Genomic DNA, 15,854 nt, shown 5'->3' on the forward strand with positions numbered 1-15,854 from the left:
TCTCTGGATGTCGTTTAATTGTTCACTGTTTGTAATTTCGTTTCCAGATCCGTTATTCTAGACTCGCTCATTTTGCTATTGTTTTCAAGTTCTCTATTCTTTTCAAACTGGTGACGTCATTAACCAGTGCGTGGACATATATATATATATATAAGATGGTATATACTTTAATAATATAATAATGTTGCTTATAATTGCTGCCGACATTGATTTATAAACTGTGCGTATTGATACAGTTGATTTATAAGTGTTGACTTTGTAGCATTGGACAGTGGTCGATGAGCATGATGTAACACACGATTTGATCCTATAGGATTTTGTTTCACTACCACGCCACACCATAACCAGTTCTAGGACTACAGCCCCAGAAATAGTGATGAGGGTGGCCTGTGAATGTCTTTATTGAACCATCAGCGCAGACGTCCGTATCTAGATGTCGATGGTTGAGATAAGTGGTACCCTATAGCGATAGGACGAGTGGACAAGAAGTGTTCTTGTGAACGTTTGGCAACATAGATAATATAAGTATTACAGTTTAATTGTGTTTGAAAACTGAACATTATAAGTAAGATCATTAAGCTGTCTGTTATTTATAGCTAGTAATTGTCAAGAAGGGAATTTAATTTTTGGGGATTAGATTTCTTGCAGTCAACGTACGCGTAAAGCAAGCGAACAAGTGAGATCTCCTTACGATATTTCTGCAAGTCAAAGCGTACGGTTATCCTTCGGGTTCATTGAGTGAAGCGCAACTGCATCTTATTTTTCAGATCTTGTAAGGAAACCGTGGTGATTGTTGCATGTCCAGCAGCCAACAGCGTGCTTACGGGAAGCGTACGTCCTTGCAAAATCGTAAGATTTCCTTCCGTCTTGCAAGATTTTCATAAAATTCCGCACGTAGACCATCCCTAGAAGCAAGTATGACCAGTTGTAACAGAGGTTTTAACGTAATTTAAGTTCTGCAAAGCTCTTTCCATCAAAACTTAAATCGCGCATTCAAGAAACGAATTGGTTCAATTTCATTTTTTCAAAATTTGTCAAATTTTTATTTTTATGTATTATACTCTAAATAAATCCCCGCTAAATATATTCATTCTTCACGTAATTATTTCATATTCTACTACAGTTATTGCCGAGATGAAAGAGATGCCGCGGACATTATTCTCCAATATACCACGAATGTCATCAGTAAATTATCAGATCAGAAATGCCTATTTGTCTCGCACTGATCATGAAAGTTAAACTTCAAACCGTAAAAAGTTTAAAAACCATGTCAATTTCACGTGTTACTTCCAGTCAAAACGATGCGTATTGCCTCAAATGTTTATGTTTAAGAGATCAATGCGGCTGTTCCTAGGACCTCCCTAGCATATTTTCACAGCGGTTTTTTTTTAATAAAATATATAACGTGTAGTTGTAATAATCGTAATAAATTGCCCTTGAAATATTAGAAATATGATTCAAAGACATTTTATAGATAGGCAAAGATTATTAAAAATCCCAAAAAAAAGTGTATTGTCTGCATGTGATTCCTTTGATCGATACACATGTAAAGATTACTAACAAAACCGTTGGGGTTACGAAACAGCCGTCAAAATAACCTAGATCGTTTAGGGCTGTTAGTAGAAAAGAAATAAAGATGTTGTTTTCGTGAATGTTGTAGGATAACTTCCTTGGTCTCTAAATGTTTGAAATATAAAATCCTCGGCTTTTATATTTCAAAACAACATTTCTCGACCTCGGGGGTTATTCTGCAACATTCACAAAAACTCGTACTTTATCTATTAATCATTTCATTGGAAGTATATATTTTGATACAAATTCCTACTGGTTTGCATCCGCAAAGGCATGTCCAACATTCTTATTTTTGCTATTTCGAGCTAGTTTATCAAAAATGAAAGTAGGTGTTTAATTAATTTCATAATATTTACTTATAATGTATAATTCAATAAAAGTTTACGGAAATCATTTTACAAGTCTTGAAATATCAAAGATGTAAGCAGTTACTCTGGTGCAGGCATTTCATAGTTTATTGGAAAAATGTCTTTACTTAATTTATAAGTATTAGAGATGCATGTTTACTGTACTTGCTTAACCTGAAATAATGGATGAAACAGCAGGAAAACTTAAACTGAATAATGTTGTTAACTTGATTGCAGTTTGGTTTTTACGTTACATTTATTTATTTTAAATATCACTGTTTTCCTTAAAGATTGGTATTTAAAAAGCAAATCAAAATCAAAATAAAAACAGAAATACCGTCTTATACATACATGTACGCGGGATGTCTAAAAAGTTCGTGGACGCATGTAATTTTATTCAAAATAACGGCACAATTATCAGGAAAATATTATAGCATATTAAAACAGAGAATTATAATGTATATGTATAAACTAAGAGCAATGTACGTTTTTGTATTGAAGTTATTATATATTCATTGCCTACACAGGCCGCACGGCCCAGTCTGACGTTGAATTATAACGACATTTCTATAACGTCGTAGTCCTGTGTTACCTTAGAGTTATATGCCGCATTCACCGTTTGGTCAGAGGGTACAATCGCATACTCCATCAAAATATCCCTTGTACCACTTGAGGATAAGTAAACTCGAACTATGTCTGTTTTTCCTGTTTCCCCCACCGTTTATTTTGTTTCTATCGGTGATTTGCCTCAGTCGACACAATTTTATAACGGCGCGCTGTTCCGTGCGGTTAGTAAACGTCGCTTTTTCAGCTGTTTTTAAAGACATGTTCTTGCCGGAATATCTTTTAAAAGTCCTCTATCTGCTAGTTTCAAAATAGCGTCAAATTACGTATGTAAATGACGTACACCATATAGACTACATCACAATAGAAGATAACGACGTTTTGAAATGTTTTTTAAAAACTATAACTATTCATAAATAAAAACTCAATTACAAACTTTGTACAATTTTTACGCTGAACCGTGCCTACTTTCCGCGACCCATAAAATTTAAGGGTTTTTTTCTATGGAAAACAGTTAAAAACCACTTTAGTTTGATATGTAATTTTATTACAAAGATTTAAATATACAATATGTATATATAAATCCATTTAAAAAGACGAACTTTTGGCAAAACCCTCGTATATACATACGGACATTTTTATCTTGAAAATTGACATGTGTCAAATCAGAATAAAAAATGAACCCAAGTGTAAGTCTTAGAACCAATTTATTTTTGTAAAATATCTGTAAAAAATTACGCAAATATTAATGTTCTCGATCAAAATGTTTTAACTAGTGAAGCTTAAATCCAGAAAAAGTTGTCATGCAATAGGTACCACTATGGTACCCGGTGCCACCATTCCGTCTGACCCACACTCTGTCCCCGGTCTGTAGATGTAAGATAACCAGGTTGGTTCCGGTCTGGTGAATTCTAATGCTACTCCCACTGTCGTACCAAGCTAGAGCCCTGACTTTAGTGGATCCATTCAAAACTATGTCTACCCAGATGTATTTTTGAAGGGCAGACTGAACAGAGATATAGAACACATATGTCCCCGCTGTTGGCGCTGTAAAGATACCAGTACTGGGATTGTAGCCTGTTCCTTCACTGTAGATTACTGTGGGGAACACTAGGGTGTCTCCTGTCCAATCAGAATTACTTGATGATATACCCGCTGTAAACGCATGGTGGCTACTCCTATCTACAATTGGAAAAATAACTAATTGTAGTTTAAAGTGTATATACTGCTTAAAAGACATAAAGTTTATCACATGGTTCTGTGCTTTTAATGAGTAGATATGTCTAAAATAATTAAGAGAAACATATTTGAATATAGAATTGATTAAACAATAACAACTATGTATTCTACATATTTTATTTTAAGCATTCTAATAAGAACACTTTGATTTTTATGAATGAATGCATTACGGAATAGAACATAGCATAGAACATTAAGAACTGTAGAAAAAAGGCCCTGACAAAAATTGGAAACAAATTATTAATGTGTGTGTGCATGTGAAAGGGCATGCGATAACCCATCAGTTTCATTTAAACAAAGAGAAAGTACTTTCTTTGGAGAAATTATTATTTTCAATATTCCATTAAAATAAAAATAAATCAATTGAAAACATGCACGCCTTTCGAGGGGTCAATATTACTCATACGTGTACAAGTTGTTTAGCTACATGTACATAGAAATATATTTAATATATACATGGTTAAGAGAATTTGTCTAATAAGACGGAATATACCGATGAAGAATTAATTTTAGATATTTAAGTAATGTTTGCAGTTATAGAGCATTGCATATGACTGGTAGTAGTAACATGTTATAAACATGTATGTGAAAGATAACTTTACTCTCGTCGGTGTTGTCATTTATGCTGGTATAAAGGACGCTAGTACTGCAGTTTAAAACTAATATTGAATGCAAGCTATTATAACTTATAAGCACGCACTTGTCAGTCGAATAATTACAATTAATAGGGACAAATTCGTCCAAATATTGTTTAAGCCCCTTTTGTTACTAGGCGAATTTAAGAAAGCTCGAATTTACATATTTCCAATTATCTCTCTTTTATCACATCTGTGTCTGCGTTAATTCAGAACAGGGCAAAATTAACTGTTTGCAAGTGTGAAAGAGCAAAAAAAAATAACATTGGGAAAAATAAAGTTATTTACGTTCCCTACGACACAATTGAATTATTTCAATAATTCTATATCAAGCTATGTTTTATGAACATGGAACGTTAACAAACATGTGAAATTAAGATTTGTAAAAAGAGTGACAGACTTTTAATGCTGTAAACGTCGATAAATTTGCGATGTCTTTGTAGAAAGCGTTCATTTGGTTCTATTTTGGGAGACAGAAATACAACAACAAACTGCCATTCACTGTGCATGGTAGTACTTTTTTAAAAACTGCTCGCGCTGAGAAAAAATGTGTTTTAACACCCTTTAACCCCACGTCACCTACAAGGGTTTTTTTAATAGACCATTTATATATTTACAATAATACATGTTACAAGATATTCTTTTGATAAAATATTAATACGAAATTAAATTTGTGGAAGTTAAGACCTCTTAAAGGTTTACGTTTTATCAACATAAATAATATCAATGATTTCGAAGTATCCTTTTGCAGAATTCCATTTTAATTGGTTTATGTTTTCTAACAACACATACTTTTAATACATACTAGGTCATTTAGTTGAAATAAAAATGTAAAGTTCATCTTACCGCAGTTCAATCTGGACAAGTTCATGTTGGCAACTTCCAAAGAGGCCACAGCAGACGATAGTTTAAGCTGCTCATACTCCGACATTTTTAACTGTGTTTTAAGCTTAGTGACTGTTCTATTCAAGATTTCTGAAAAAATGAATTAAACATTTTCTAAAACCAATTCATACAAATATATAAACGATACAAAATGGTTATATATGACAAATAATACATTTTCCTAAAGAATAATGATAAATTAACCAAATATTGTACATAAAACTTTAAAAAACTGTGTTATTGTATAGATAAACCAGTGTTCGAAATTTTTTAAATGTCTGCCCACAGGTTTGTATACTAGGAAAAACCAAATTTAACAAATAAAATATCGTTCCTGCCTACTTCTGTTTAAGATGGAATTCTTATCAAACATGTGCTCTGCTACCATGGAAACAAATAACTAAAAACCATTTACAGCGACTCTTCGGGGTTTTTTTTAATCAAAGCAAGCACATTTCTTTTTTCTTGCGATAAACAACACATGTAAATACCTGTGAAGGTTCCTCTAATTTCCGATTGAGAATCATCTAGATTTTGAATGAGCACTTTGTTATTAGTGAGATTAAGTTCGGTTTGAACGATTTCCGCTTTTAATTCTTCAAATGAATTGTTAAAATACCGTTCAAGTTCTTCGTATTTTTTATCCCTCGATTCATTTTCAGTCTCCGTGCTTTCCTTGAAATCTAACAGCGTGACCGAGAGGTAGCGTACCTCTATTTTGATATCATCAAGGATACTATGAGTTTTGTTAAACATTTCTCGCCTTTTCTCGTCTGAATCCTTCTGGATGACGTTTAATTCGTCGCGCAGAGTACTAAAGTTCTCCTTAACTGATTGTAATTTAGTTTCGAGCTCCATGATTCTGGCCTCATTTATCCTGCTACTGTTCTTTAGTTCGTTATTTTCCTGTTGAAGAGAGTCCACCTGAATCTTTAATGCATCAATCGTCTGCTGTTGTCCGGTAAATCTTGCTTCACTTGCAGCTAGACTTTTCTTTATAAGGGTAACGTCATTAACCAGTGCATGGACATTCTTTACCAAAGCGAGGCGGATGACAGTCTCTTGGTTAATCATTTGTCGTAGGATGTTCAAATCGTTCCATTCCTGGTCTTTGCTCTCCAATAATGTTGAAGTCTTGTTTTCTCCATCAGTAAGGAACGATGAGATTGGTTCTGCATCAGATAAACTTACCAATATCGCTAAAATACAAACCACCCTCATTTTTTCGAACTGTAGAATAAACTGTTTTACACTACTGAATGAGTTATGTATTTATAGTAAAACAGCCCGACCCACATTTGTCTGGCGTGTAAATTTCGTAAGATTTGGGACAATATTTGAAGTATCACGTCCATTGTTATGCAGAGATAAACACCAAAAACTGCTTCATTGGATACAATTAATAATTGTTGTCCTCAAGAAAGCTTTTCCTTTTCATCTCGAAATACATTTTATCTTTCAAAACATACTCACTCTAAAACAACCTAGTGAAATGTTGCCACTAGTGATAACGATTTTTCAAAGTATGTCAAACAATTTTAACATCTTACAATGCCCCCAACCCCGCCACAATTTAATAACATAAGTGGGATATAAATAAAAAGACATTGTGAAATTATAATTAAAAGTGCGGTGGGCAGCCCATCCCCTGCCCCCCCCCCCCCCGCCCCCCCCCCCCCCCCCCCCGATGCTTCGTGCCTAAACTGGCCATTGATGAGAGACATCACTTTTAGAATGTTGGTATCTGGATTTTTTACATTGTACTCACTTTTACTCTACATTTTTGTACTCGACATTATTTAAATAATAACAAAATATTTCCCTGCGACAAGTGACATGTCTTTTAATCGGATACCCATAACAAATTGAAAGCTTTGGGCGTATTTTAATTGAATCGAAATTGTCCAGCAAAGTCCGGGGGCCATGTTCAGGAAAGTATCTTACGATCTATCCTAACAGATGTCATAGGATTAACCGATATATCTTAAGATATCTTATAGTCACTCCAAGACATATACTAGGATCTAAATCGAAGCTATCATAGACATATAAAAAGTTAAGATGTCTAATATCGACTAAATTTTCTTTTTAAAAAGTATTGAAATATCAACAAAATATATTATTATACTTTCATGTTAAATACTGAAATCTGTTTGGTTTAGACGCAGTTAATAATTCGTTCTATTACCCTCAGTGTTAGGAACACCCTTGGCAACGGGTAACACTAAATAAATAGTGCCTGTTTGGGAGGGTAACAGTTGAAATTGACACCCCGAGAAAACCATTGTTAACAGACGCGAAGCGGAGGTTGACAATGGTTTTCGAGGGGTGTCAATTTCAACTGTTATCCTCCCAAACAGGCACTATTTATTTTGTTTACTGAATGTCTTATTTTTTAGAAAATTTTACTGCTTTTATATAGGAATAACGTGAATTCTACAGCGAACCGTACGCGCATAATTTTCGCGCATGTAACATTTTTTAATGTTACCCGTTGCTAAGTGCGTTGCTAACGCTGAGGGTAATAGAACGGATTATGAACTGCGTCTTAACCAATCAGATTTCAGTATTTAACATGAAAGTATAACAATATATGAATAGTGCCTGTTTGGGAGGGTAACTGTTGAAATTGACACACCGAGAAAACCATTGTCAACCGACGCAAAGCATCGAGGGGTGTCAATTTCAACAGTTACCCTCCCAAACAGGCACTATTTATTTTATTATACTAAATGTCTTAATTTTAAAGAAAATTTTACTGCTTTTATACAGAAATAAAGTGGATTCTACGGCGAACCGTACGCGCACAATCTATTAGCATGTAACAATTTGTTGTGTTACTCGTTGCCAAGTGTGTTGCTAACGCTGAGGGTAATATAACTGATTACCAACTGCGTCTAAACCAACCAGATTTCAGTATTTAACTTGAAAGTATAATAAATGTATTTAATTCACAATGACATATTATCAATTTTCGTATTACCATTACAGAGTAATATGGGGGCCCTACTTTTTCCCTTTAATTGCATCACCTATTTTATATATCATTAATCTACATGTATGGTTAGTCACCTTACTAAGAATCGAAACTGAGTTTTAAACTCTTATACATGTAGTTTTCAGATACAAAATAGAACTTATGTATTTCCAGAGTGAGATAGGTTGGGGATGGAAATTCCAAAGTGAAGAAAGGGGGGTCTTCTCTGTGCCATGGAAGCTTTTAGCCCTTTACGTGACGTTGATTTGGTGAAATTGTGCTGGTAAACGTAGACACTGGTGTATATATATACATGTACATGTCTTAATATTTATCACGTGTTCATCATTTTTTATATTGAATCTATTTTTTAGTTTAAAAAAATAGATTATAGAGAGCTATCAATGATATTTTTATCATCATTCTGCCATTACATTAAAATCAGATATATTTCGCCGCAAATTATTAATTTTTAAGCAAAATGCAAATTATAAAAGGCCCTTTCAGATCAAGAAATTTTTAATAAATTTTAAACGGAAAATCGTCGAAAAAGTTGGAAAACGGATATTGTTCACAATATTATGGGAGTCATGCGCGGAAAGGGGGGGGGGGGTGATAAGCACATGTTACTAATTCATTCATTTATTGTTTATGTTACTTTTAAGATCCAAATAAATCTAAAACAGAAAAGTCATGGCATCAATGCTAGATCTTATAATATCTGAATGCACGTTTATCTATAGTATGTGCTTTGCTATATCCCAAAGTACTCTGACATGGTGTAGCTATCGGTTTTCTTCTTCTTTTAAAGATGGCTGTTCACACTGTTGAGTTTTTTTAGGATATGGTAGACGTTGTGAAGTCTTAAAGTTATGATGGATTTAAGAGTTGTTGTAAGTTAGAAATACGTTATGTTTTCAATTACGTTTAGAAACAAACTTCTCGATTTGTCACCACCTAATTTATATAATTATGTTGCGGATTAGAACGCAGCTCAACTTCACTTCCGATGGAAGTCATTGCATATAGGAGTAGAGTTTATGTTGATATACAAAATTTAATGTAATTAAATCATAACCATCTGCATATATCAGTTAAATCAAAACCTTTAATAAACCATGTACAGTAGAAGAAGGAAAACTTCTTGCCATAAAGTTACATTGTTTTGTCGATGCATGCATGTATATACATATAAGTATATACTTTTTTACTTTCGATCAGTCACAGTAATTTGTCCGATTACCAAAATAAATCAATAACACGCTTTGTAACGTAACATAATATCAGAGCATTAAGTCAAAAGCGTGTAACCCCTTTTTAATTCCACACTCTTTGGTGAATCAAATGTCAAAAAGCGATCGATTTTTCGTCGAATTCGCTCGAATTTTTGTAGTTCCATCGCCACCCTTTGTTTCGCTCGAAGTTCGTCTTCGTCAATGAATTCGGTACTGATATGTGAATCGTGTCTCCTGTGGTGAACCCCAGGCAAACTTCTGAGTTGTCTCGAGTTGAATCGAGGAAGCTGCAGTGGCAGGTGCTGGTCGGTCGAAATCGAGGCCCTTCTTGGAGGGGGCAGACTGGTTGATCGAGCTGCTCCTATAGATATCGAATTTCGTTTTTCGATAAAACTGTGCGGCCTAGGATTTGCGGGGTCCTTCTTTTCCAGAGTCGTATAATTTCGCTGAAGGGAGGGTGTGAACTGTAAGCTCTGGGATCGCTCGAATCTAGATGGCATTTTTATTTCCAGGTCGGACTCGAATGTATCCCTTGCTTCAGCTTCTCGGTCGACAGCGGAGTCAATGGATTCTGTCGATCCACCAAGCAAAGGAGCTGATTGGGATTTGTGAAAACTAGAAGGTTCTTTTGTGTCAGATGTCCGACGAATGGGTGGCGAATTTACGTCCAATTCAGGCATCGATTCTCGGCGGCGTTTTTCAAGTTTTCTTTTCAATAGAACACAAGTCCCATCTGTGTATTGATCAATTTCATGGCGATGGTCGTGCATATCTTTAAACATTTTAGACAGAGACATTTTCGGTCTATTCAAGTCGATTTTCTTTTGGAAAGACATGTTCTCTCTCATCTTTTTAACAGTTCGCGCAAGTTTTGTGATTCTGTGCAGGTCTGGCTCTTGGTTATGGTGTTCGATTTCTTCAATCCTATGTAACGGAAAAGCTGGCAACAGTTTTGACTTTTTCTCATCTTTCTTTGACAAAGCCAACAGAATTGACGGGATGACTTCCGACATTCTTCTGTATTCTCCCAACAAGTACGAGTTAACATTATCCGAATCTTTCTCTTCAGTCAGAGATGTGCCTCGGTGTAGCTTTGGTTTTTCTACTGTCCCTAGTTTTCTTTGAGGTAAAAGCAGGCCAGGAAAATCTTGGACAGAAGGCAGGGGTGGCACAGAGTCGACGGGGATTTGTCGTTTTCTGCTTTCCTTCCATTCGTCTCTTACTTTGATCCGCTCTCTCTCTAACTCCATTTCACGCGTGCGCGACCGGATGTGAATATCATTCAGTCTCTCTACTAGAAGTTGGTCTTCCTTGTGATTTACGAGAAGCGATTTTTCTAAATACTTCGGAGGCCGCTTCTTTTTCTTAACTGGATTCGACATTTTTTCTTCCTCAAAATGTCAATACTGGAATTGTTCTACAAAACAGAAATAAATTGTTATCAATCGACAAAATGTAACCGAAGTAAGAATAAATGCTTGGTAATTGTAAAAGAGCAAACAATCGGGTTTTTTTTACTGTTGTAACGTTAACCTATTTCCTATACTAGTCAATCTCCCAACCATGCATAATCAACTACAGCATTCGATGTTTGCAAAGCAGGGTATATAAGTAGATGCACCGAACAATTAATCAGAAGTGGTTTCTTTGGTTTCTCCTTCAGTTTACATCTGACGACTCTCACGTATAAAAACTAGGGGTTATCACAGCCCAATGAACCCTGTTTCTGTGAATTTTGGCTTTCTTTGTCCTCTAATCAGCGTGATTCATAATACATTTAATAAATTGACGAAGCACAAAACAGTTATTCTGGCGCCTGTTTACATACTTTTAATTCTCATTGTTGCAAATGTCTCAAGAAAAAAATGGCCTACTTCATTTTTTGGTACGTGAGTAACGAACGTGATTCTGTTGAAATTTTCCTAAAAAATTCTTCTTTTCTTTTAATATTAGAAATTTTAAATGTCGAAGTGCTTTTTATGAAATAGTATGTATAATTCTATAGCCGCCATAGTATTTGAATGTTATATTGAAATTCTCCTAAAAATTCTACTGTTCTTTTTTTAAAATATTTTTTTAAAATATACAATATTAAGTATAATTCCATTACACAGGGATCATCAGTTTATCAGATAAGAAGCCTGTTTTTTCTCTATATTGAATTCAATAGTTTAAAAACTATTTATTGCCCTTTTTTCTAACATTATTATTCTTCAATACATTGAATTTTTTTAACAAGAAATGCACAAAATGATACGTACGCGCAACGGTCTCCAGTTGTTAATATTCCAACCCAAATTTATAAATATTCCTTGTTACAACTACAATGTCAGACGCGTCATAAACTATCGGATGAATTTGAATGAATCGAGACTAGGTTAATCATTAATATGTACAAGTAAACATTGTAAAAAGTCTATATAGGTGACTTCTGGCCCCAGAGAGTCAATTCGTTTTGAATAAGGTCATCTGTATTTCTTTCAAGTACAAGAAAGTAGCTAACAGGACCAAAGTTATGGACCTTTCGTTCATAAATCTCCCTCGGAATCTGAATTGATTGTTTCGGGGTAAATATTCAGTGACACATATACCTCTTCAAATCTCGTAAGAGGCGAATTATATGTTTGAAATATTACAAATATACTTTGACAAATCGAAAAAGCAAACAGGGGTCGGAGGGAATGATTTAAAGGCATTTCCACGTGCATAAAAGTCAATCTGCGTTTGAATCAACATTTGTCCTAAGAAGAAACTCTAATGGTTTATAGACTTATTTCAACTTTCTTTTAACTTTCAGCTTTTAAAAAGTATTTACAAATGTTTTGTTAGACCGTTTGTATTTTCTAATAAGCTAATATGTACATATTATAAAAATACTTATGTATCCGAAATATTTGAAAGAATAAGAAAAAAAATCAAGTCTACTGAAGGAAAAAAGTGGGACTTAAGTTAAATTAAAAAAAAAATACATTGTACTTGAGTTACCAGAAATTTGAATCAAAATCTTACCGGAAGATGGACTTTTCTTCATTTCATTATTACGGTGATTATCTAATGTTGATCACGATCGAACCTTTTAAAGAAAGAAAGAAAGCACGGGTATATTTTGTTTTCATGTTGAGAAAGTCCTGGCATGCATTTCACACATCAGGCATTTTTAAGTCAACAGAACGTTTTCACTAATGAACACGCTTTATCGTGCAAAAGTGGGCATTCAGCAGAGGTTTGTGGCCCCAAGACAAAGGGCTTCATTGCAAAGTCATTTACCAAAAACGACAGACGGGGAGATTTTCATTTCAAAACCCGACGCTTGTGAAATGAAGATATGCAATTGTATGGCTGCTCTGTTGTTTACCTTGGCAGAGTGATTTTTGTAAATTTTAAATTCCGCCTCCTTTTATCAGCGTTATACAATCAGAGAGATTGTCCGCCATTCACTCTATTTACTTATGTTTACTTCATTCCGTCGGGGAGAGAGTTAAATTCGGATGTGTATTGAATTCAATAATTTAAACCCACCCTTTCATCTTCTTTGGTTTATTGTATTAAACTTTGTTCTGCTTCTAATGAATCTGGTTCATAATCATTGCTCATTATCAGCCGTGATATTGTTCAAACTGAAATATATAGGTCCATCTTTTGGTGTACGTGCAAATATATATATGGATTTTAACATTGTTTTGGGTCAACAAATGTAAAGGAAAGGGTCTTATCGAATAATTTTCTTTGTTTTTATCACGTACACTAATTAAATACAAAAGTCTTTAAAACTCTAATTATTTCCAGAAAGAAAATATGTATTTTTTTCTTGTCACAAAATTAAAGAATTTTCTCTCTGAAGTTAAGATTCTCGAAACCCACAGGTACCTTCGTCTTATACAGCTGAACAAACTACTGTATTTTCTATTCGACGATCACTGTTTTATTTTTAAAAAATTCTACTTCATTGCTACAAAACACACGGTATGAAAAAGATCAATTCTAACGAGAAAAATACGACTTTCTAGATAAAGTTGATGGGAGATTTAAGTAAACATGACAACAAGATCGAAATGACCATATTTGACTTATGATTAGATAACAAGTAGACATGCTGTGTCAAAATTCCACATAATATTACATCGCCATCGTCATCATCATCATCAGCCTATGTACATATACAGTACTGCGGGGTGCATAGATACATTTATTTGAAAATCAATCACATGCTGAGGTTTCTCTACCAGTACATGTCAGATTGGCACAAAAACCTAATAAATTAAAGTTATTGCTTATTTTAGTATGTTCAGGCATACTAAAATAAGCAATTGCAATAACTCTGATTTTATTAGGTTTTTGTGCCAAGCTGCAATGTAATGGTAGAGAAACCTGAACATGTGATTGATTTTCAAATACATGTAAATGTATTTTTCCATCCCGCAGTGTATAGAGTATATGTACATTCAATATAAATTACAATGCAAAACGAATAGCAAGTGGTATTTTTTTTAAATACGCTGTGGGAATTGCGTGACACATACAGAGCGCAAAACCCAACAACGGCATATATATTTCATTTTCATATTCGCGAATGCTATGCATGACCATAATCTTACAAATGCACTCAAAAGCTATTTACATGCAAATATGTTAAGCCAATTTCACAAATAATATAAACAGAAGAATTAAAAACTGACTGGGTTGCCTGGAAGCTTTTTCCTAATATTCTCAAGTTGCGTTTGTTTAATGTTTAATTAACTGTTAGGTTAAACACAAAGATATGTGCCTATACTCAGCTATCCATCAGGGATATGACAACATGTTGCAGCCCATCTGTCGCTCCCATTTTCGCGCCTCTTTTTTCTGATGGCGCATTCTGATGGATCTGATGCGAAGATATGTAATGAGGAGTATATTGACTTCTTCAGCTCTTATAAGTAAAGGCCAATCTACACTGAAGCAATCCATCAATTGCAGTAAGTTGTATAGGTTTAGCTATTGGCCGTCATCGCATTATACGAAAGAAGATTACTTAGTAATTTGATGTCAAACACCAATTATACGAATTAATAATACTAAATTTACATCGAAGAAAAGCATTCTTATAAATTATTTTATAAATGTATTTTATTGATTTCGTGTACTTTCTCCTTTAAAACAGAATTGACTCAAATTACATTTCTTTTTTTTTTTCTTCTTTTTTTACATCTCCAACTTTCAAAAAGGTCATTGGCCTAAAGCACGCTAATTACAATAGAAATTGCTTAATTTTGCAACTGTTAGCAAAACATTTTCTTTAAAAAGGATCTAAATCAACGTGTTTAATTATTACATTTCCGACCAAATTGAAGGATATCAAATCTTTTACCATTATCAAAGTTAAGAATTGATATCAAAGACATCTAAAACTCGCACCAAATAAAATCACTATAATTATTATTGATTATTACAAATAATCAATTATCTACAAATAGAAAGAGGCATCCACAATTACAGCAAACGTCAAGGAGTCTAGCTACATATCTCCTACTCGAGTGGCTAGATTTCATCTGTATATCAAGGACGCATACCAAGTAACCCCCACCCCATCTCTCCCACCCACACCCCGCCCCAACCTCCACACACTTTTTGGGAGTTGATTTTAAATCAACTCTCCTATGCAGTCACGCGGACAAACCGAAAGTGAAACAGTGTTTGGACCTCAGCACAAATCATTGCTCCTGACAAGACTTAGTTCTTGAAAATAATTGATGAATTCGATGTAATGTATGCTTAAACATTGTTTTTCAAGGAAACTTATTTACAAATACCTTAAAAATAGTCAGATTTTGAATGGGACGAACAATTTAAATATTTTTTGTAGTCGTATGTATTCCTACGCCAGAGTTCAATATAGTCTCGTTCAACTCGACGCTCGGCTGTCTCCGTAAACCCTTGTCGGAGATTTACGGTGTCAGCCGAGCGTTTGCAATTGGTTGAACGAGACTAGAGTTCAATATTGCTTGGATCCATACAATTTTCAAGAAATATTTCTACCACTGATACATAGTTTGATTGAATTAATTTTATCTTTAAATATTATTAAACATGATTCATATGAAGGTTTCTCGACATTCTAGTCGAAAAAGTTCAAAAATTCATATTATAAAAATATGCGTAATTCAAATTAGAAATACGTAAACATGTACTTGTCATGCAAAATAACAGATCATTGATTTTAAAATAAATAAACATCGACAAAATCAACTCCCGCCAGTTCTTCAGTACTTTGATTAACTTTAAAAAGCAGCTCAAAGCTTCATAAACATTGATCTGATAATTATGTATAAAGTAATATCTGCATGCCTTTAATGGATGCGCCTGTGTTTGTCAACAAAAGATTTTATTTGGTTGACCACAGCTGGGTGATTCCAATCATCGG

The 15,854-nt window shown here is 34.2% G+C and overlaps 2 protein-coding genes across 3 annotated transcripts; both read right to left on the minus strand.

Moving 5' to 3' along the window:
• Nucleotides 1-3,242: 3,242 nt before the first annotated feature.
• On the minus strand, nucleotides 3,243-6,519 carry LOC128184878 (uncharacterized). Its single transcript, XM_052854510.1, has 3 exons — nucleotides 5,734-6,519; nucleotides 5,204-5,332; nucleotides 3,243-3,665 (listed from the first exon to the last, which is right to left on the minus strand). The coding sequence occupies exons 1-3, from the start codon at nucleotides 6,461-6,463 to the stop codon at nucleotides 3,256-3,258; spliced, it is 1,269 nt and encodes a 422-aa protein (XP_052710470.1). The 5' UTR covers nucleotides 6,464-6,519; the 3' UTR covers nucleotides 3,243-3,255.
• A 2,743-nt stretch (nucleotides 6,520-9,262) lies between these two features.
• LOC128184288 (uncharacterized) lies at nucleotides 9,263-12,696 on the minus strand. Of its 2 annotated transcripts, none has more exons than XM_052853719.1 (2): nucleotides 12,464-12,696; nucleotides 9,263-10,871 (listed from the first exon to the last, which is right to left on the minus strand). In XM_052853719.1, the coding sequence occupies exon 2, from the start codon at nucleotides 10,834-10,836 to the stop codon at nucleotides 9,511-9,513; it is 1,326 nt and encodes a 441-aa protein (XP_052709679.1). In that variant the 5' UTR covers nucleotides 10,837-10,871; nucleotides 12,464-12,696; the 3' UTR covers nucleotides 9,263-9,510. The 2 variants fall into 2 exon arrangements, with proteins under 2 accessions (XP_052709679.1, XP_052709680.1); XM_052853720.1 differs by lacking the exon at nucleotides 12,464-12,696 and adding an exon at nucleotides 10,988-11,063.
• Nucleotides 12,697-15,854: the final 3,158 nt, after the last annotated feature.

The sequence above is a fragment of the Crassostrea angulata genome, chromosome 5 (assembly GCF_025612915.1).
Source record: "Crassostrea angulata isolate pt1a10 chromosome 5, ASM2561291v2, whole genome shotgun sequence".
Classification (NCBI taxonomy): Eukaryota; Metazoa; Mollusca; class Bivalvia; order Ostreida; family Ostreidae; genus Magallana; species Magallana angulata.

Coding starts and splice junctions, on each gene's coding strand:
- LOC128184878 (XM_052854510.1), bottom strand. CDS start 6,463: ATGAGGGTGGTTTGTATTTTAGCGATATTGGTAAGTTTATCTGATGCA. Junction 5,333..5,733: donor AATTAGAGGAACCTTCACAG/GTATTTACATGT, acceptor TCATTTTTTCAG/AAATCTTGAATAGAACAGTC. Junction 3,666..5,203: donor CTTGTCCAGATTGAACTGCG/GTAAGATGAACT, acceptor TTCCAATTGTAG/ATAGGAGTAGCCACCATGCG.
- LOC128184288 (XM_052853719.1), bottom strand. CDS start 10,836: ATGTCGAATCCAGTTAAGAAAAAGAAGCGGCCTCCGAAGTATTTAGAA.